At 39.0% G+C, this 23,508-nt stretch overlaps 1 protein-coding gene across 1 annotated transcript; it reads left to right on the top strand.

Moving 5' to 3' along the window:
- The first annotated feature begins 1,930 nt into the window (after positions 1-1,930).
- Positions 1,931-19,617, top strand: atp6ap1l (ATPase, H+ transporting, lysosomal accessory protein 1-like). The gene is made up of 7 exons (XM_002935699.5): positions 1,931-2,387; positions 11,570-11,616; positions 12,649-12,710; positions 14,320-14,561; positions 16,566-16,616; positions 18,195-18,438; positions 19,212-19,617. The coding sequence occupies exons 1-7, from the start codon at positions 2,296-2,298 to the stop codon at positions 19,536-19,538; spliced, it is 1,065 nt and encodes a 354-aa protein (XP_002935745.2). The 5' UTR covers positions 1,931-2,295; the 3' UTR covers positions 19,539-19,617.
- Positions 19,618-23,508: the final 3,891 nt, after the last annotated feature.

Here is a 23,508-nt window from a genome sequence, read left to right as displayed (position 1 = left end):
TGCTGCGCCACATGAATTTACCTGCACTTGTGACTAAGATGTTGGAAAGTGGAATAAGCACTAAGTAAACAGAGCGGGGTGCTTGCTAAGAAGAGAAGGGGAGATGGTGTGCAGTTAGTAACGGCAGCCATACTTCTTGAGCAGCTTATTGTTTTTTCTTGCATCTCCTCATCATTCCCATGGCAGCTGGTCTGTGCCTGGTGCAGATTGACACCCCTATCATACGGTGCCAAAGCCTTTTGGGCTAGCTCTGTAAAGTTTTTTTTTTATTAAGGTCATTTAACTCTTCTTCTAATAGTCTTATAAATTTTGGAAGTGTTATTTTGTGGTAACACAATTATTGTACAACTGCAATTTTCACTCTCACAACAAATCCCTGTCTAATCTTCCTTTCCTGTTTCCAGGGCCCCCAAGCACTGGGGACTGATACATTAAGCATACTATAGACAGTGTGAGATAGTTATTATTGGCCCCTCAAGCACACTATACACAGTACGAATGCAGTGCCCATTTTGTGTTTAATGTCCCAGAACACATAGCATTATTGAGCAATCATTGTTGGGGGGTGGGCTAGACGGCTTTATGTGCTTTATTCCCCTTGGTGCAGGGTCCAATTAGCCTAAAGGTCCCCATACACCCTTAGACCGATTCGGCAGCTAATCAGCCCATGTATTGGCACTACCGAGGGGCCTGCCCAACCGATATCTGGCCTGAAATCGGGCAGATCTCGATTGGGCAGGTTAAAAAATCTAGTCGGATTGGGGATGGCATCGGCTCGTTGATGCAGTCTCCGGACCGCCTTTTCCTATACCCGTCGTTATAATTCGATCGTTTGGCCCCAGGGCCAAACGATCGAATTAGCCTGGATTCTCTCGATATCACCCACCCGTAGGTGGGGATATCGGGAGAAGATCCGCTCCCTTGGTGACATCGCCATTGACCTTTAGGCCGGCCCTGCCTGTTTTACTGTTTTCACCTCCCACTGTGGACATACCTCCAACTTCTTCGCCTCATCTTTGCACTCATGCACAGTTCCCAGCACTCCCTCTGGGTTATCGAAAAGGTACAATACTTGCGCTGCCAACCCAGGACACCCAACCAGCTACCCTGTTAGAATCCCCACCCTCAAGTTTCACTGCTTACACTGGCACTTATTCCACAAGCATCTGACAAGCTCAGCTACCAGCATCTTCAGTCTCACATACAAATACTATCACCTTTGTTCTCCTGTTTAACTCCACTGTAGCCCTCTAAATGCTAATGAAATATCAGCCCCAGTTTTGCTAACGAATATGCAAATTGTATTTCTATAGTTGCCAAAAAGCCAAAAGTTGGCCAGGCACTCTGGAGAGAGAGAACACAAATTCACCCCCCCCCCCCCCGATTAAGCCTTTCCATCTCCCCTCTAAAATAAATTCAGGGGTTCATATGCCTGAGCTCTTCCTTATAGAAGCTTCTTTAAATGCAGCAAGCATTAGGGGCTGATTTATAAAATATTTAACTGGGGGATCTTATATTCTTACCGTTTCAATATATTACCTATAAATGTTTCCTGACTGTCAGAGATGTTTCACATGAATTGACACATTTATCAAAGTTGATACCTGTGTCAGCTGAGTAACATTTTTCCCTATGGGCTGATAGAGCACTATAGGACTACCGGATGCATATTGCCTGCAGCGTGAAAGGATTCAGAAAGTTATTGTCCACACTGGAATTGTTGTTAAATTGTAAAAGCTGAATGCCTTTTCATAAAGTTTTACCCATGAAATTATTATCTGTATTGCTAAGTGAATTTTACTGACTCTTCATAAACCACCACCTACACTTTCTGTTTCTACAAAAATAAGATTTAAAAAAAAAAAACAAAACAAACAAAAAACAATAATAATAAGTGCCCTGCAAAATATATCATCTAAAATAATGACAAATATGCTTTACAAATACCTGAAGTATGTATCATGTCTCTATGGAAGCTGCTGAAAGAAAGAACTACATTTTATTTTGAACACTTCATTGTCTTGTTATTTTTTTGTACAACAAAACAACCGCTAATTAAACAGACCAAAGTGATAGCAAATCTAAAGAGTGTGAGAAGAGGTGCTAAATGCATGCAGTGCAATGGCAGCTTCAGCCTTTTGTTGTGAAGTTGTGTCCTATACAGTATCAGGTCCTGTTTCCTATTGGTGTAGAAGGAGTCACATGTCAGACGTGGTAGCTGGAAGGTCAGTTCTTTTCTCTGCTACCTCAGATTAGCAAATGTATTGGAACTGAAACGATCTGCTAGGGCTCTCAATGGCTAAGAAAAGATTATGCCTAATTCTTGCTTTAATAGACATTGGGTTTTCTCAGTCCAAGGAAGCGTTCTCCTCAGAACTCACTAGCAGGTGAGTGACAACCTATTTCATAGAATTATAAGGAAGGATTCATTGTATTAGATCTTTATCAGTGTAATATAAAAGTAGTAAAGGCATATGTGTATATGTCAGGTTTATACTTGTACATTATATATACATATTTATCTTTATCTGTCTCTGCCTTCAGTCTGTCTGTCTATATAATAATGTAAAAGCTTGTGTATAAAGTATAAACAGTATAGACAGAGCTAAATCTCAAGTATAAAATAAGGAATTAAAAAATGATGAATGAATATATATATATATATATATATATATATATATATTCTTATTTGAAAATACATGGTGGTTAAACCTTTAGGCACCAGAAAAATTATCTAAAGTGCTCTGTGTGATAAATCAGCAGTGTAATCTAGATACAATCTGCTTTAATGTGCAAGAATTGCTATAACATGGCAATGGCTTTTTACCTTGCAGAGACTTAAATGAGGGGATACTTAAATGATATGTTACTTTTTGGTAAACCTTTGGCTGCATTAGGGATGTGAAAGAATGGAGTGAGTATGAACAGAAATCAGCCAGACATTCTTAGCAAGAGCATAAAGAGAACCTATCCCTATTACAGACAGCTGAGAATGAAATCTCTGGATATAGGGCAGCACAGACATGTGGTATATTGTTTAATCTTGTCTAAGGACTGCTCTCAGTCAATAATGGATGAAAGCTTCAATATGTTCACTGATGTGTATATAGCACTTTTCTAATTAGCAATGTTTAGACATGCTTAGTACAATAAATATGGCTTAAGGTTCACCATGTTAGTAGTGATTACCAGCTGCATTAATTAATAGTGAAAATATGGTCATCTTAGGCTAATGCCACACCATGCGTATGGCATATATTTCATATATTTTTGGCAAGCTGAAAAACACTTGCCGAAAATACGCGCCATACGTTCCTACCTGTGCCAGCACCCGAATGAATGGAATACGCTTGGGTGAAGGCACATGTAGCCGAAATCATGAGAGAATGCAGTCTTTTGGCTATGTGTGCCTGCACCCGAGTGTCTACCAATCATTCGGGTGCAGGCACAGGTAGAAGCATATAGCGCATATTTTCGGCAAGCCGAAAAACGCTTGCCGAAAATATACGCCATACGCATGGTGTGGCATTAGCCTTAAAGGCTAAACTGCACAGGAGATTTTGATCAGATTTTGTGGGTCAGATTTTATCTGATCTTGTCATGCAACACCACGCAACAGCATGAGATTTTGTTGCATCCTGCAAAATCTGATCTCCGTAGGCTGTAGTGTAAAGTCGGATCAGATAAAGTGGCTTGCAAAAGTATTCGGCCCCCTTGAACTTTTCCACATTTTGTCACATTACAGCCACAAACATGAATCAATTTTATTGGAATTCCACGTGAAAGACCAATACAAAGTGGTGTACACGTGAGAAGTGGAACGAAAATCATACATGATTCCAAACATTTTTTACAAATAAATAACTGCAAAGTGGGGTGTGCGTAATTATTCAGCCCCCTTTGGTCTGAGTGCAGTCAGTTGCCCATAGACATTGCCTGATGAGTGCTAATGACTAAATAGAGTGCACCTGTGTGTAATCTAATGTCAGTACAAATACAGCTCCTCTGTGACGGCCTCAGAGGGTGTCTAAGGGAATATTGGGAGCAACAACACCATGAAGTCCAAAGAACACACCAGGCAGGTCAGGGATAAAGTTATTGAGAAATTTAAAGCAGGCTTAGGCTACAAAAAGATTTCCAAAGCCTTGAACATCCCACGGAGCACTGTTCAAGCGATCATTCAGAAATGGAAGGAGTATGGCACAACTGTAAACCTACCAAGACAAGGCCGTCCACCTAAACTCACAGGCCGAACAAGGAGAGCGCTGATCAGAAATGTAGCCAAGAGGCCCATGGTGACTCTGGGGGAGCCGCAGAGATCTACAGCTCAGGTGGGGGAATCTGTCCGACAACTATTAGTCGTGCACTGCACAAAGTTGGCCTTTATGGAAGAGTGGCAAGAAGAAAGCCATTGTTAACAGAAAACCATAAGAAGTCCCATTTGCAGTTTGCCACAAGCCATGTGGGGGACACAGCAAACATGTGGAAGAAGGTGCTCTGGTCAGATGAGCCCAAAATGGAACTTTTTGGCCAAAATGCAAAACGCTATGTGTGGCGGAAAACTAACACTGCACATCACTCTGAACACACCATCCCCACTGTCACATATGGGGCGGCAGCATCATGCTCTGGGGGGGCTTCTCTTCAGCAGGGACAGGGAAGCTGGTCAGAGTTGATTGGAAGATGGATGGAGCCAAATACAGGGCAATCTTGGAAGAAAACCTCTTGGAGTCTGCAAAAGACTTGAGACTGGGGCGGAGGTTCACCTTCCAGCAGGACAACGACCCTAAACATAAAGCCAGGGCAATAATGGAATGGTTTAAAACAAAACATATCCAAGTGTTAGAATGGCCCAGTCACAGTCCAGATCTAAATCCAATGGAGAATCTGTGGCAAGATCTGAAAACTGCTGTTCACAAACGCTGTCCATCTAATCTGACTGAGCTGGAGCTGTTTTGCAAAGAAGAATGGGCAAGGATTTCAGTCTGTAGATGTGCAAAGCTGGTAGAGACATACCCTAAAAGCCTGGCAGCTGGAATTGCAGCAAAAGGTGGTTCTACAAAGTATTGACTCAGGGGGCTGAATAATTACGCACACCCCACTTTGCAGTTATTTATTTGTAAAAAATGTTTGGAATCATGTATGATTTTCGTTCCACTTCTCATGTGTACCCCACTTTGTATTGGTCTTTCACGTGGAATTCCAATAAAATTGATTCATGTTTGTGGCTGTAATGTGACAAAATGTGGAAAAGTTCAAGGGGGCCAAATACTTTTGCAAGCCACTGTATAGGGCTAATCTCCATGGGAGATTTTGTAGGATGGTGACTGGGGTTTCCAACTTTTCTGGTGAAAAATACCGGCTCTCCTGTTTTTCTAACCTTTTTACCTATTAATAACATTAGCATCAGGGATCATTTTTACCGGCCAGGTGGCAACCCTAATGGTGTCGGAAGGACTAAAGGCATGCTACAAGTCAGATGTAGTTGCATGAGCCAAAATATAATGGGACTGATACAAAAGTCTGAAGTGAAAACTACATGAAAGATTTGCTATACGATATGATGTGCTTGTCGGAGGGGAACACTGCCTCTTCATTCGAAAATAGAAATTCTAATGATATCTGACTGTTGAAATACATTGACTTTCAGATGTAGCACAGAAACAAAACACACCATCAGACTTTCTCTGATCTGACTTAACATTACAGCCTAAAGATTAGAATTTGTAGGATCCTACAAAATCTTGTGCATTCAATGTATTTCAATGAGAAAAAAAAGTATTTCAGACATCATTAGATTGTATTTGTCAGATGAAGACGCAGCATGCAGAGTTCCCTTCCAACAGGCGCTTCTTGTCGGATGGCAAATATTTCATGTAGTTTACACATCATATTTTTCTGTATATCTGATATTGGCCCATGCAACTACATCCGACTTGTAGGATGTGTTTAGTTGATCTGACGCCATCATACAAATAAAGTCCTTACATCCTTACAAATAAAGTGTTTTTAATGTGTTTTTTTTGCTTGAGAGGATTCAGCAGTTGCATAACTATACCTATGTATTAACCTATGTGTCAAGGTGTCCCCTAAGGTTACATTTGCTTCTTTAATGATCATAGGCGCTAACATGCACAAGTGCATTTGTCAGTAGCAATTAATAAAGTCTTTGCACTTGTTTTGAATTAGACTGTTTATATATATATATATATATAACAAAAGCTGGAAACCACTGGCACTCACGTAAACAGGTTAAAGTTGCCTGGGTGCAGTCATCAAAGCAGGAAACAAGATTCAAGTAGAAAGAAGCCGCTCTCACAGGTCTTAAGTGCAAAAAATAAAATCTTTTTATTGTATGGTGAACTGACGTTTCGGCTGAACACCTCAGCCTTTCTCAAAGTTGAGAAAGGCTGAGGTGTTCAGCCGAAATGTCAGTTCACCATACAATAAAAAGATTTTATTTTTTGCACTTAAAGTGGACCTGTCACCCAGGCATAAAAAGCTGTATAATAAAAGCCCTTTTCAAATTAAACATGAAACCCAAAGTCATTTTTTTATAAACACATCCAAACCCATTATATAAGTATTTAAAAGTCCCAGCTGTCAATCATATATTGCCTGACCCGCCTCTATGCCTTAGGCATAGGGGTGGGGCAGACAGTAACTTTCACTCTCAATTCAGAACTTCTTAGATGTCACTGTACTCCTCACATTCCCCCTCCCTCCTCACCATCTAATTTTGTAACCAGTACATGGATATGGGTATTAGGTCCCCCCATACTGGCACAGAAACAAGATTTTGGCAGGTTGCACAGCTTGCCTTAATAACAGTGTCCACAAAATGGAGCCTGCCTGTTTTCTGCAATTGTGAATTCCAGAGCTGAAGGAAATAAGTTTAGAATAATTTATATTGTGTAAGTGAAGTTTATTTTGCTTGACAAACACAATAGAAAACAATTTGTAATTATTTCTTAGGGTGACAGGTCCCCTTTAAGACCTGTGAGAGCGGCTTCTTTCTACTTGAATCTTATATATATATATATATATATATGATATATATATCAGTAAATATTGTCCATTTATATCCTTTCCCTTGAGCCACCATTTAGTGAGGGGCTGTGTGCTCCCCTAGAGATCAGCTGACAGGAAATAATGCAGCTCTGACTGTAACAGGAAGTAGTGTGGGAGTAAAAGACAGAACTCTGTCCATTCATTGGCTGATGGGGCCTAGCATGTATGTGTGCCTTGATTTGTTTGTGTGCACTGTGAATCCTATGATCCCAGGAGGCGGCCCTTAATTCTTAAAATGCAATTTTCTATTTAGGATTACCCAATAGCACATACTACTAAAAAAGTATATTATATGAAAATGGTTTATTTAGATGAAGCAGGGTTTTACATATGAGCTTGTTTATGCAATATATTTTTTATAGAGGCCTACATTGTTGGGGGGTATAGTTTCCCTTTAAAGAGTTGGTTCACCTTTACTTTAATTTTAATTTTTGTTAATATATTTGCCTTCCTCTACTGCATCTTTTTAGCTTTCAAATGGGAGTGACTGACCCTGGCAGCCAAAAACTATTGCACTGTGAAGCTACAATGTTACTGTTATTTTTAATTTTTATTACTTATATCACTCAACCCTTAACAGATATTGCTTATCATCAGTTCCTGCTAAAGAGGAGCTTACAGTCTAATTTCTCTTTTACATTCACACAGCACAATAGGGTCAGTTAAATTCAACCATTGGATCGGTCGGATACCTACATGCTGACTTTTAATTTATTACCTAAAAATTATATTTTAATTGTGTAACTATTTAAATTACAGTAATGTGGAGGTGAAGTTTCATGGGTGTTGATGGGATTCTCTTTCTATTATTCCATAATTATTTGATCAGTTTATCAGAATCCAGTTAGTTTGCCTGTATGTTTTTGTAGTGTGGGAGGAAACCTATATATATATATAACCTATATAGCAGCAATATGATTTTATATTTACAAATAGGGAAAAATTTATCTACATACAGTTCCAACGACTTAAAATAAGTAGTTGGAACTGTATGGCACTTGTAGCCATACCTTTCACCCAAATTAAAGCAAAACCACTAGGGTGGATAAAGCATGAGGCAAATGATATCCACGTTTTTAAAATACAACTGATGCATTAAGACCAGGGCCTTCATACAGTCAGGCCCTCAGTTGCTCCACAAAACACATATATTCTACATATTTAAAGGAGAAGGAAAGGCAAAGTCACTTGGGGGTGCCAAAATGTTAGGCACCCCCAAGTGACTTTAACCGCTTACCTTTTACCCTGGGCTGGTGCCCCTGTACAGAGAGAACAGCACCAGCCCGGGGTACCTGCAGCGCTTCCTCCTTCCTGAACGATCGCGCGCGCATGCGCAGTAGAGTGGAAAGCCGAGCTTTGAACAGAGAAGTCGGCTTTTCACTCTACTGCGCATGCGTTTGTCCGGGACAATTGGCTGCAGCGCGAATAGGAAGAAGGAAGCGCTCGCTACAGGTACCCCGGGCTGGTGCAGTTTTCTCCTAACAGGGGCACCAGCCCGGGAGTACAAGGTAAGCGATTTAAGTCACTTGGGGATGCCTAACATTTTGGCCTTTCCTTGTCCTTTAAACCATATATGTATTGTTTTGTCACAGTTCAATAGTGATAGGTACAGGTATCGGACCCCTTATCCGGAAACCCGTTATCCACAAAGCTCCGAATTACGGAAAGCCAGTGTCCCATAGACTCCATTTTAATCAAATAATTCAGAATTTTAAAACTTATTTCCTTTTTCTCTGTAATAATAAAACAGTACCTTGTAATTGATCCCAACTAAGATATAATCAATCCTTATTGGATGCAAAACAATCCTATTGTGTTTAATTAATGTTTTATTGATTTTTTAGCAGACTTAAGGTATGGAGATCCAAATTACAGAAAGACCCCTTATCCGGATTACCCTTTGTCCCGAGCATTCTGGATAATGGGTCCTATACCTGTATAACCAAAACAACACCCTAGGTATCACTCTAATTGCCTTTCACTTTGCCACTTAAATCAACTAATTTGACTCCATTTCAGAGCTCTCCTCACAGTTTTGGAACTCTTTTTTCCATCAGCCAGATAAGCAGAAATCCCTTCTACCTTCTTAGTGGATAATGAAAACGAATAAGTAAGACTTGACATGTAATAATCCCTAATAAGCTCTCCTAGCCAGATTTTGCTGAGTGATTATCCTATTACTAATATGGCTCCGTAAGTATTTTTTGTTGCTGAAACTAATTTTCATCCTGCCTGCTCTGGGATTGATCTTTCTCGATGTTTAAAAATAAAAATGAACACAATTTAAATGTAAGTTAAGACAATGATAAGCTATATGGTTTGCATTTATAAACTATAAAGCATATATCAAAGTGTATCAGACGAATCACAGCATAACAACAAAGCCAACTTAATAGAGGGAGAAGGGGTTGGTTGCATCTAGTAAATTCACGCAGAAGCCTGATGGATAGCAGATCATTGTAGTCACGTAGAGAGTAATTAGAGTGAGTCTTTTGAGAAATATATGTAAGTAGGTGCATGATACTGTATAAATACTGTAAATAAAACTACCAGGAGTGGATGTATAGATTGCACTTAGCACCTCCAAAGTAAGTGCTGAAGGGACACTTGGAGATGCAGGATGAGAACAAGAAAGTGTTGATGGGAAGGCCATGCTGGGAAATGTACATTTGATTTAGAAGTGAGATATAATAATGCAACTTTGTTGGGTTACATAGTTAAGTTAGGTTGAAAAAAGGCCGTCAAGTTCAACCTCCGGTGCAAACATAAACCTATACTGACCTATCTATGAGCTCACATACATAAACCATATATACCAACTTCAATACTAACTGTAGATTTTAGTATCACAATAGCCTTGGATACTATGCTCATCCAGGCCCCTCTTAGAGGCATTAACAGAATCTGCCATCACAACATCACTAGGGAGGGCATTCCCCAACCTCACTGCCCTCAACACTGCTTCAAATGAAAGTTCCATTCCTCTAATCTAAAGGGGGGGGGGGGGCTCTGGTGCACTGATCGTTTTTATGGGAAAAAGAACACCCCCTATCTGCCCATAATCCTCTCTAATGTACTTGTACAGAGTAATCATGTCCCCTCGCAAGCGCCTCCGTCCCCTTTACCAGTTTAGTTTTTTTGGCCGAGTTTAGATTTATTTGGCCAAGTTGAGATTATAGTGGTCCAGAAGTGTGAGAACAAAATGTGAATCAGATACTAAATGTGCTCTCTAATATTCCCCTAGGTAGCTACACTTCTATAATGTAATAGAATGGGGTGCAGATACTTAGCTGAAAGGTAATCATATAGCCTCATAACCATATCACACCAATCACAAAACAATATCACTCCATGAGTCTCAATTGCCTTTCTCTAGCCTCATTATACCACTTTCCTAACTCTAATAGCCTCACCTTGCAACAGGTTTTCAAAGCACCTCCTGTTTGGATTGATATTATCCAAATGACATACAGTACTTGGCAGTCATTTCCCCTATGGGCCAGATAATGGCTATTTCATTAGACGTTGAGCTACATTTATTAAGTACTGCTTAATTTCTGTCTCACTGTGTTGCTTTCCATTTTATAGCCTAGTTTTGTTGCTTCCAGAGATATCCATGATTTTTTTTCAATTTAGTTGAAATTCAAAGAGATGAGTTGAAAATTAGCAACAAGTCATTTATATTCATTGTCTATGAAGGTCCTTTATTATTTTGTGAGGAACATGAACGTATTCAGTTCTATAGCCAACTTCCAAGCCCTAAAGTTATATCTGATAATATTTAGCAGTACATTTTATGTATGTGTAAGATCTATTACCTGGAACCCCATCTAGAAAAGAAACATCTAGTAAACTCCAAAATACAGTAGTGCTCTTTCTCATAATGACCTATTTAAATAAACAGTTTATCTTTTGGCTGATTTGCTTTTTTTCTGTAGGAAAACTCAATACATTGTACTTACTGCTCACACTGTTTGTGAACATTGGTTTTAGTAACCTTATGATTCCACATTTCAACAGCTTTGGTTGCATGGAATGTTTTCATTCAGGGAGGCCCTTCTCATGCAAGCTTTATTTGCTTTTGGGACTTCAAAACAGTGTGAATTTAGACACTGGGGGATATATATATTTAAAGGGTTAAACCAAGCTTGTTTTAGTCCACCACAGGGAAATTCTGCCACTCTCTGTTTGTTTCTATGGGATATTTATCAATGGGTAAAAGCAAGAGTTTACCCTTATATAAATTTCTAAAAATCCCAAACACATGAATAGAGAATGGCGGAATTACTGTGGCTGGCTACAGCAAGCTGTTTCACCCTTTTAATAAATAATTCCCACTGTGTGCATCCAACAATAGTTTATAATTTACAGTGTACTGGTCTCTAGCCTTCTTGTCCAAGTCCCCAGTGTTCAGGACAATAGATTCCATATATGTATACTTATTTCTTTATTTAAGGAGTGATTTACATGCATATTCTTGTTTATTTTTTCTTTGTAGTTATAAGTATCAAACCACTTCTAGAAAAGAATTGGTGTGGAATTATGGTAAGAATTCTGTTTTCTATTAATGATTTGCAAATCACAAATGTTGATATTTATATTCAATCACTTGAAACTTGTCAAACAATGTCATCTAATAAAACATAGTATGATACACATCTGTCTTTCCAATCCCCTCAGTGAGTAGACAGGATAGAGACCAATAAATAAACTGTAACATAAATGCTGATCCTGTCCCTGCTGGGGCACAATGGAGAAAAACACTGGACGAGAGAAGGCTGGTAAAGGCCAAAATCACCGCATATATGCGTGTGCATTGGTAGCCGGGGAATTCCCCTGTCACTGTGCACAAGGGTCGGGTTTTGGACAGAAAATGTACAGGAGCTTTAAAAGTGAATCACCAAGGAGCGTATTTATCAAAATGTGAGATTAGATTCCCTTAGGGGCAGATTTACTGTATTAAGATTCGTGTTTGTATAATTTTCCTTCGTTTTTCTACCACGACTAAACTCAGTTTTTAAAAATGCACATATGTCTGCTTGTTTATTAAAAACCATTACAAAAACCTGCAGACAAGAAAGATATGTGAAAAACTTGTTATCGCACAAATGAAAGTGTCAGCAAGGCTTGAAAACCTCTAAAACCACAAAGCAAAGAAAGATCTTCCATGGACACCTGCCATTGACTTCTACATGACCGTTACAGCTTTCAGATTTTTTTTTTTTTCTTTTGGACTTTTTATGGATAAAAAACTGTGACCTATAGTAAATGCCTCCCTTAGTGTAACACCAGCCTAATGCTAAATAGCATCCATTTGAAAGGTTTTCCCTACTTACCTAGGCTGTATATCATTTGCTTTCTTATTCCCTGTTCTATTTAGATATTGGCATGAGTTTACTCCAGTCACTGGACTCAAACTTTCCTAGCACATATGGGTAGATACTATCTGGTGAAGGTCCTTTATGGATTTTAATTTAAGAAAAGTGATTAAAAAAACTGTCATAAAGATGTAACATATAAATTACATTTGTTTCAGTGGGCCGGTTGCATTACATACAGATTTGTTTGTTTTTATAGGGCAAAACAACCAACACCGAGCAGGGCGGAATCATCCTTTGAAACATCAAGGAACTGGGCAGGTGAGTTATGGTTAAGTTAGAGAGTTATACCTATAAAACAGTGATTCCCAACCAATGGACAACATGTTGCTCACCACCCCCTTTGATTTTGCTTCCAGTTGCCTCAAACTAGGTGGCCATTTTTACATTTCTGGCTTGAGGGCAACTTTTGGAGACACAGAGACAGTTTTACTCAAAGCTGAATCTCCTGCAGGCTCTCTGTTCACATGGGGCTACCAAATAGCCAATGGCTTTTTTTTTTTCATGCTTGCGTGACTCACTAACACTGAGTGCACAAAATATTCAATTTCCTTGCCACTTTTTAAAAAATCTTTCGGCATGTAAAAGCCAACAAAATTGTAAACATGATGTATGTTAGCTGCAAGGTTCTCGCAGTAGACAGCATCAATAGGCGCACCAGTGAATTGGATGCAAATGTTGTTTTGAATAGGTATTCCAAAGTGGTGCGCTGAGATGTCAGGCAAAACTTGCACCTGATTTGCCTATTTTGACTTATTAGCCACAATGACACTGAAAATATGAGGAAAACTTGCAAGAAACCAACTTTTTGTTACCCTTTATTTCTCTATTTAACAAGAATCTAAACTCTCAAAAATGCATTGGTGTAAACTTACCCAGAGTTGCAGTTTTTATACTGAGTAAAACAACACATTCATTTTTTTGTGTCTTGGTTTATATCCCCTTTAAGAGATGTTATGAATAAAGGAGGGGTAATATCAACAGTATGGTTACTTTCTCCAGCATTGTCATTGGGTTACAGTCTTTTTGGAATAATGGTTTTGCAGACATTTGTGATATTCAAATCTGTTGCCAGTATCCGAATTTCACATTTGGCTAATCATCTTATTGCAATAATTTTGAATATGTACTTATTCCAAGTCCTATAACTGTGGCTTCATGCTTGATATGCCCATGCTGGCAAAGTCAGTGCTAGCTCAAATGCCAGAAATATATTCCATGTGAATTCCACATTTATATACTATTATACAGGTATGTGTTCTAATATTCAGAATGCTTGGGGCCTGATCCGTAATCTTTCTGTAATTCAGATCTCTGTGCATTAAGTCTACTAAAAAAATAATATAAACATTAAAAAAACCCAATAACATTGCTTCCAATAAGTATAAATAATATTTTAGTTGGGATCAAGTACAAGATATTGGTTTATTATTACAGAGCAAAGGGAAATATGATTTATAAATGTAAATTATTTGCTTATAATGAAGTCTATGGGAGATGGCCTTCCAGTAATTCGGAGCTTTGTGGATAATGGTTTTTGGATAATGGATCCCATACCTGTATGTGTTTTTCTCTACCAAGTCCCTTGCAAATACAGAATAATATAAATCCAGGGATAAGTTTTCTGCTGCTCTTTCCAGGACTGTAAGAAATGTGAAATAAAATTTCTGTGCACCTGAAATACTAGATACAAATCACGTTTCTGGTCCCAAAAATCCATATAGTTTTCTTAAATCATGCTGAATAAGGGGCACGGCCTTCTGTGTTTGAATGAATACTAAATGAACTGCAAATACTGGGCATATTACTTTTCTTTGGTAGGCATATAAGCAGCATTTCTATTCATTCTTATCCCTCCTTCTTCTGACAGGGGATGTTATACAATATTTTGAGAAGAGAAACGTTGCATGAAGAAATGATCATTGAGAATAAAGCGCATCGTCACAGGCTTATAAACATCACCTCAAATGGCAAAACCTGCGTTCTGTTTAAAGCAAAAAGAATAATGATACAATTTAAGAATGAAACTCAGTTGGATCTAACAACTAAAAATGTTAGTTTGCACGACACTATAGACCTTGCCAGATCAAGCTGCAATGAAGAAAATGCCACGTAAGCAAAGAATGGGACAATGTCACACTCGGGGAAGCCCATTTTTAACTAAGAGGTTACAATTGGTTGCAATGGGATAAAAAGAAAGAGCAAAATGTACAGGAGGCAGTGAAATATTAAATGGGCAATTAGTAAAGGGCTTATTTAAAGGAACAGTAACATCAAAAAATTTAAGTTTTTTAAAGTAATTAAAATAGAATGTACTGTTGCTCTGCAAAAAACTGGTGTTTTTGCTACAGAAAAGCTACTATTTAAATAAGCTGCTGTGTAGCCATGGGGGCAGCCATTCAAGCTGGAAGGAGAAAAGGCACAGGTTACATAGCAGATAACTAGTAGATAAGCCCCATATAATGGGGGTTTATCTGTTATCTGCTAAGTAACCTGTGCCTTTTCTCCTTTGAATGGCTGCCCCCATGGCTACACAGCAGCTAACTTATATAAACTATAGTAGTCTTTCTGAGGCAAACACACCAGTTGTAGCAATGCATGGCAACAGTACATTATATTGTTATTACTGCAGTTACTGACATGCAAAGATAGATGTACTCCATTTATGAAAACTTCTTGTGTCCTAATCCGCTCCTTGCACTTTTATATATTTGCACTTGTCATCAGTGCATCCTTTCCTAAGCCTGTTTCCAATCATACTGACATAGGGCAGCCTGGAGCCACTGCCACCTTCAAGATGGTAAAGCTCAAGGGATCCCACAGTGGCCACTGTCAATGCCCTTTGCACACTGCACCCACATAAATGTAAACAGCCCCTTAAAGAAATACCGACACCAGAAATTAAACCTTTTTTTCACACCTATCATAACTTTGACTTTTCATGCTATTTATAATTTTGCCATGTGTTTGCCCAATGCTTTTACATTATCTATCAGATTCCCCAAGTTCTATGAGGGGGCTGCCATATTTGTGCAGCAGTAGGCCATCAGAAGCTGTAACTGATAGGTCTGACTTTAACATGGTCTAGACAGCTTTTAGAACTTTTTACATAAAAATTTATTTTAGCACAAAAAAATGTAAAAAAAATGAATGTTCGTAAAAGGTACACTAATATTTTTGAAAAGTAGTTTTAGGTGTTTTTTTTGAAAAATAAGGTGCACCGTATGAAATGCACAATTACATGAGAAATTCCTTATTTCATATTCTTACTGCAGTTTCTTCTCAAGTGCCTGTGAGCACTGTGCCTGGTGTTTAAATCTATTATAAGACTCAATTATTAACACAATGCAGTCTACAAAGTTGCCGTTTTTCCCAGAATCCCACACAATCACAGCCACCTGCCATACAAGTTGCAGCTAACATTTTCAGAGTGGGGATTGTGTGTGACACGTGGCATTAAGTGTGAGATTTTTATGGCACAAGTCTGCTGCATCGACTGACACAACCTGCTGAGGGAACCACCATGTTCAGGGTAGCGGCAGATCAAGGGTTCCCCAGTGTCAATAAGCACTCTTGTACTTGGCTTAGCAGAAGAGGCAGGGCAGACACAATTCCACTTAGTGCAGCTATACGGAAGTGCAAGGAGCGTGTTTAGAATGAATAATGTCAACGCGCACAACTTTTGTGGCCATTTTAGTGCAACCACAGTAGTTGCTGCTGCCCTTTATACCCTTTATATTTTTCAGGATATGCATATTAATTTTTTTGCCACACACCAATTTTTAACCCCTTCCAATCCAAAAAAGTGGGTTCGGTGCATCCCTACTTATAACAAAGCAAAACAGTAATTTTGTAAAAGGCAAATTTTAATAATTTTACCCACAGCTAATTATATTTATCAGGCTCAGTTATAGCAACATACAGTTGTTGCTATAATCCAGTCAAGCTCAAAATAATATAGAAAATATCTAAAACCTAGCAGTATGTCTTGCTGTGGGTTCCCAGGGTTATGGAATTCATATGAAATTAAATAAACACAGCCAGTAATTAACCCAGACAGTTCAATAACTAACTGAAGAAGAATGGACCAAACTTACATGTTTCTGTCTATTGTAGACTTTCACTAAAGTTTCTCAATGTTGGAGTTTTAAGTGGACTTACATTAAGGTAAGTTTGACCAATACACCCACCATATATTGTACATTTCGCATTTTGTTATTTTCAGACTCAGATCCACATGGCAGCAACAGTTTGGTATGATCAATTTCAAGCTGGAATCCTCATGGTTTCAATACATTTGTAAATATAAAATAAGAAACAACCATGGATGGTCATTAAGCTGAACAACCTGATTTTACCTCTGGAGGCTGTTTAGCACTAGGGGATTTAATAAAAACCAAATGGTTGCTATATTTGTTTACAGATGAGAAAAACAAGTACAGTGGTATTAAATAACATACTATAAGTGAGGGGGGGTCTTCGTTGATTTAAGGGCTCTATCCTACAAGAGCTGGATACCAAATTGTGAGTTCAGGCTTTTTTTTCTGTCTAACATTTATTCAAAACCACCTTAATTATATATGAAAATATGTCCACAACAGTCAATCTGCTAGTTCTGTTAATGTCTAAATAAACAAATTTAGGCATTCCCCATTCATTCCACTGGGGGGCAGCCCCGCAAAAGCATTGCCCTAAGGCTTCACATTTATGTATTGGTTGTAAGATAACATCAACATTGGAGTTTGGTTATAAAATATAGTGTACAGAGCAGGGATGGGCTGCAAGTGCTACATGCACAGTACAGCAGAACTGGGGAACATCAGAACATCAAATCAGAATAATGCAGTAGAAATGGGCTGCAGGAATATTCACAACAGATCTGTATTATACAGTTACATATATATATTGTATAAGCACAGTCTATATGTAAGATGTGTAAATAAGAACAGACTTATATGATTTAGGACATATATGGCTGAACCATAACTAAATTGTAATGTGCAGGTGCAAAAGATAGCCAAGCTTAAATGTTCAGGATGATCCAGAGTTCAACTGTAATGTGCAGGAGTAATAGATATCCATTAATGTGCAGGTATGAACCAGAGCTGAACTGTATTGTGCAGATATAAAAGATATCCAAACTGAATGTGCAGGTGTAAAAGATATCCATAAATGTGCAATTATGAACCAAAGCTGAACTGTATTGTGTAGGTGTAAAATATATGCAAGCTTGAATGTGCAGGTATGAACCAGAGCTGAATTATATTGTGACATTGTAAATGACATTCAAGCTTGAATGTGCAGATATGAACTAGAGCTGAACTGTAACATGCAGGTGTAAAAGATATCAGTTAACGTGCAGTTTTGAACCAGAGCTGAACCGTATTGTGTAGGTGTAAAAGATATGCAAGCTTGAATGTGCAGGTATAAAGCAGAGCTGAATATTACTAACCCATAGCTGAGCATCAATGCTCAGGGTCAAATACGGATAAACTTCTATACAGTGCTTAGATTTATAATGCTCTGGAATTGATCGTTGCTAAAAATGCCTGGGGAAGGGAACTAAGTGGATAGTTGAGGTCTCAGTTTTTGTAGAGTCAATATAAGTCTGATGCTCTGCAATGAGTGAGTAGCTGAATAGTTCATTGCTAATTCTTTGCTAATAACCTTTGCACATTCGATGTATGTGATTAGTTTTAATATTTATTGATCCCACTGATTCATGAAAATTGTGTTTCTCTACAGATTTCTACTAATGAAAAGTTACTACAAGCTGTCTTTTCAAAACTGGTTTCAGTTGCACAATGTACAGATCATTTTGAACAATTCTGTGCAAGCAACGTTCAACACCACATGGATATCTGCTCCGGTTGGCTCTTCTTTTCACTGCCACCATATCAGCAGCCTCAAGAAATATGATGCACTGTTGGTTCCAAGCTCTGGAGATGGCAGCACTAGATTGTGGGATCTCACTTTCCTGAATTTCCAGGTAACAGTAACACAACTTGCCATCTCCCTCCCCAGAGGAATAAGGTGGGGGAGATGGCAAGTTCACTAATCACTAAAAGGGAAATTCACATTTAGATTGATGGATCTGTGTCATTTTAACCCCAGTTGTACTTATCGATGGAAGATGCAGTGTCCTGGGTCTTGAGCGCTACAGTCTTTTTGGGTTTGTCTTCCGGTGTGCAGTAACTGAGGTGGAGCTTTGTCCAGCCTAAAAACTAGTTTAGTGGCCACAGCATAGTGCTTCCCATGTTCATTTTAAATTGTTACCCCTCTATTGACCCTTTGGTCCTTCGTCTATTGAATTTGCAGTTATTTTACATTCTGTGATGAAAGCTCTGATTCTTTGTTTTTATAAGGCCCCCTCAGAGATCTATATTAGCAGCAAACCCTGCCCCTCAGATAGGTATAAATTATTTAAATACATTTATGTTTTTTCATTACCTTATATGGCTGATTACAGCATTGGGCAGAGGGCAGACCACTGTTTACTATTCCTGAACTAGTTTGCAATGTGCATACTCAGTACAAAGGCAGACCTCACAAGGCAAACTGATGGCTCTTTCTCAGAACAAGCAATATAGCAGCTCCTATTCATGTTTATAACTGCTGACAATACAGAGCAAAAATGCTAGGCTGTAACGCTGTAATGCTAACTCTGTCACATCTAAGGGAAAAAGTTACATTTTTTGTAATATCAATTTGGCATATTTTTATTGGATTCCTAGGTTTTAATGTTGATTGTTTCCTACTTAGATACAGGCGTTTAATGCTGAAGATGGACATTTTGGCTCTGCGAGAGACTGCACGACCTACATGTCACCAGCCATCCTTATGGGGCTTGTCATGTCTCTTATTCTGCTGCTGGTTCTGGCCTATGCACTCCACATGCTTATCCATCTGAAATCGATTGACAAACACTATCAAAGGAAAAATTCTACCACCTACTTCCCTAAAACAAAAGACTATTCTCATGAAGATGAGAGGGAGCCCCTAAGTGGCCGTCTACAAGAATGTTATGAACTGAGACAGCAACAGTATAGCAAGCGTCACGTGCAGCCGTGTACATCTGTTCCCTATTAGCACTATAATTGACCATTGTTTCCCCTTTGTGTATTTCTGTTATTCTGATTTTGTATTAAACACGGTTTCCAAGAACTGACTCCCCAGATACACAGCTTATAAAATAAACTCTTGAGCAAGGCAGTAACTCTAGGGATCAGCAACCCCAGCAAACAGTTGTGAAAGGCCAGTGGAATAATTCAGAGAAACATTGCTTTAATATTGGTTTCCCAGTCAGTCTGGAGGATTTTCCCTGCCTGAGAATAAAAGGGATGCAGCTGATAATAAGCATCATAAATACTTGGTTTCATTCTACAGAGTGGCATTTTTATTTAAATGCCATATGAATGTAATAATTAAGGGGACAAATGAAAGCCATCTTTTAGTTGGATATTTCCCCCATGTCAGTCTAAGTAAGGAGTAGTCTTGGTGGCTTAATATAAAGTGGGAGAAATAACCGAAACGCAGCATGGCAGCCAATCGTACATTTGATTTTAATATTTAACTACAATGGAGGAATCATATCAAACTGCTGATTGATTGATTTACAGTAGGTTGCTGCAGTGATACAAAGCTGTGCCTTTCCCCCTACTATCTCAGGAACTGAGAGAGGCTGTTTTCTTTTCTGCACTGCATTACAGGGCCAGCACATTTCCCTGCAGCCATTTGCAAGGCTGTATGTAGGTCTGGTGCCGCCCTAGGCACAGGACCTAAATGTGCCCCCGTTGGCAGAAGTGACATAGCACACTGTGTGCATGATGCATGTGGCTGTGTATACCCTCACCCCTCCAGCTCTGTGCTCTGTTGCTGGATTTCTGCAGGAAAGATTTTTTTTTTACAAAAAAAGAAAATCTGTTATATAGGTACCCAAGGAACACCCCCCAAAAGCTGCCGCCTTAAGCCCAGGCCTTCGGGTGCTTATATATAAATATGCTCCTGGTAAATTGTGTGTAAAATCCCTTTCATTAGGGGTACTTGTCAACGTGTGCTTACACTTTTATATAGTTGTGCCCTGAACCACTGCCTTGCTGCTGCTCAGAACTAATCACTGCTGCACCTATTGATGCAGGGGAACTTTAGAGCTATCATCACCTCTGAACCAAGTGCTGGCTTCAGGAGCAGCGTTTCTGGCCCTGACACTGCCTGAGGCAGCTTTCCTAATGCTGCTCCCCCCCTCAGCCCACCTTGCTTACCTTTACTGCACTGAAGGGCGCCTAGGGAGCAGGCATCACTAGTGCAATGAGTGCAATGGTGCTCCCTACACTAGAAGAGTTATATTTCCAGTTTGAAATATTGAAATTCGGCTCTTAAAGTTACCAGGAGCGGCTTTTTGCCACCCTTGCAGGGCGCTGCCACCTGAGGCGAGCTTCTCAACTCACCATATGGCAGCAGCACCCCTGGGCTTCAGTGTTCCCACGACACCCTGCATCAATAGGCGCAGATACGCCAAAAATTGGCCTCACATGTCACTCTCATCCCAAATTTTGGAAGTTACACCTTCCTGGTTAGTACATATTCTGGGCAATTGCGTCCAATTTGTGTTTGAAGTCTAAGTGAAATGTACTGATTTTTTTGTGGTAAAATGCTACATTGTAGGTAAAAAACATGGCCATTGATATGAAATATTGCACATAATGTAAATGACCCCCGAAGCTATGATGGTTATGCCCTGTAGCCTTTTCAATATCAGCGATAACAGGGAACGTTACAGACCATGTTCATATATTCTGTTCCTTATGTGTACAAGTATCTCCAGCATTCAGATATGTATCCTGTTCTCTGTTGCTCTAACCCTACCTTGTGCCCTGCACCACTGCCTTCCTGCTGCTCAGAACTAATCACTGCTGCACCTTAAGGCAAAGATATTTTCCAAATTGTTAATTACCCTATTATCTTGGTTTATATTAATTTCATTGAATGCTCATTATATTTCAGGCATTAATGGTTCAGTGGGATATTAGAGTTCAGTGCTGCTGCTGAGCTCTAACACCCCAAGAGCAGTAAAACCCAATGTGATTTTTTCGCACATTGATCTGCTGACAGTCATGAAAGTGTTCACTAACTGTAATAAAATGTAAATGTTAGGGAATCCTTTTGGAAACCACAATTTGGGTTTTGATAAATCAGCCCCATAGTTAAAATGTTAAAATATAATGTGCCAGTCCCAGATTTTAAGTGTCCAACAAGTTTGCTCTGAATTTGAAAAACCATCCTATTAATATTCATGGACTCAATGCCATTTTGCAGTGTTCCATGAGACTGGCAGAAAGCTGATGCCGTTCACTTGTTAAAAGGGGAGTGACAACTTAAGCTGGACTTTCTGGACCTGTCAGGTTAACTTCAATAGCGGGGAAAGGCTTTCATAGATTAATTTGGGACAGTATTCAAAAATACAATGTTGACACAAAAATCATAATTTGATTCCGAGCGGCATTCTGAGCAATAAGTCATGCCAGACAGACTGATTTCTAGCAGAGTGTTAGCAGAAACTTGGATGCAGGAGAAGCAGTGAGACCTGAGTGCTTGGATTTTGCTAAGGCATTTGATTCGGTGCCATAGAAAAGGCTGCTCTCTAAATCAAGGGATGTTGGACTTGGGGAAAACATTTGTAATCTGATAGAAAACTGGTAGAGAGGTAAGATTTCAGAGAGTTGGTGTCGATTAGAACTAGACCTGTGTCTAGACAAGAGTTCCACATGTAATACCTCAACTTTTAGCTTAAGGGATAGTTATTTGTCAGTTCTATATTAAGGATATTTAATTGCAAATTAAAAGCAATATCTGTAGCACTGATCATGACACTGCGCTACACAGACGGATATCTTCAGATAAATGTTTTCTAAGAAACCTAAGAAATCTAGATTTGATAAGATATATAATTTGATTAGGTAAGACAGACAGCTAGATAATAGACAGACAGACAGACAGATAGATAGATAGATAGATAGATAGATAGATAGATAGATAGATAGATAGACAGACAGACAGACAGACAGACAGACAAACAGACAGATAGATCTATAATATAAGGAGCTAGCCAGAGAAAGCATTTATAATAAATGTATGTAAAATTAAAGATGTTTTATCAGAATTCATGAATTCAAACAGTTAAGTTATATTAGGCAAGACATGGTCAGCAGCCTGCAGATGGGTCTGATGTACACCACTTGTATAATAGTCGTAAGTATGCTTCCCAGCCATTTAGGGTTGCCGCCTTTTCCTATATTTGTGCCTTTGTTCCCTATAAATAACATTGGCACCAAGCATCATTTTTATTAGCCAGGCTGGTAAAATACCTGCTAGGTGACAACCCTACAGCCATAGTAACAGGAGATGTGCATGAAGCCCAGAATAAGAGCCATGATATACCATTGGCTTATTATTCGCCCATTGTGCTGCTAGTTCAATACTGAAACCTTTTTCAGAGAAAACCTTTTTTTATTATATGTAGCTGAAATTGTCCTTGGGACGCTGGCTTAAGAGTTGCTCAGCTAATGCTATACAAATATATGTAGCTTGACTTCTGACCTTAGAGATCCATTTAATTCTGAGAGCAGTAAAAGGTACAAGGACATGCTCATAAAAGGATTTTTATCAGCATTATAGAAGTGAGAACATGCATTTCCTTACCAAGCAACAGGGACACTGAGCTGGATCTAGAGAAAGATGCAAAAGCTACTAGAGAAAGGTGCAAAAGCTGATATCCTTTGTTATCAGATTAGAATTGGATACATTTCCACCCTCTCCCCAAATACAGCAGTGTGAAAACCTGACTATCAATGTATTTATTTTACGATGACCCTCTTATCTGCACCGGTAATGTAATTCACATTAGGATAAAGTAAGGGCAATGCCTCATTTCAGGATTCTGTGCAATGCTAGGGTGTCATTTTCTTTCTTAAAAAAGCCCGGCCTTTAGCAATCTTAGCGGCAGTCAGTAGATGGCAGTGCCGTGCAGGAATTAACATCCTTATTCCCGTTAATCAAGTAT

This window comes from Xenopus tropicalis, chromosome 1 (assembly GCF_000004195.4).
Source record: "Xenopus tropicalis strain Nigerian chromosome 1, UCB_Xtro_10.0, whole genome shotgun sequence".
NCBI classification, from domain to species: domain Eukaryota; kingdom Metazoa; phylum Chordata; class Amphibia; order Anura; family Pipidae; genus Xenopus; species Xenopus tropicalis.
The sequence above is the reverse complement of the archived record's forward strand: the minus strand, read 5'-3'. Positions and strand labels throughout refer to the sequence as shown.

Bases quoted from the DNA above. Each gene is read 5' to 3' on its own strand.
- atp6ap1l (XM_002935699.5), top strand. From the start codon at position 2,296: ATGGCTAAGAAAAGATTATGCCTAATTCTTGCTTTAATAGACATTGGG. The intron at 2,388-11,569 runs GTGAGTGACAAC...TTTTCTTTGTAG, and splicing joins TCCTCAGAACTCACTAGCAG to TTATAAGTATCAAACCACTT. The intron at 18,439-19,211 runs GTAACAGTAACA...TTTCCTACTTAG, and splicing joins TCACTTTCCTGAATTTCCAG to ATACAGGCGTTTAATGCTGA.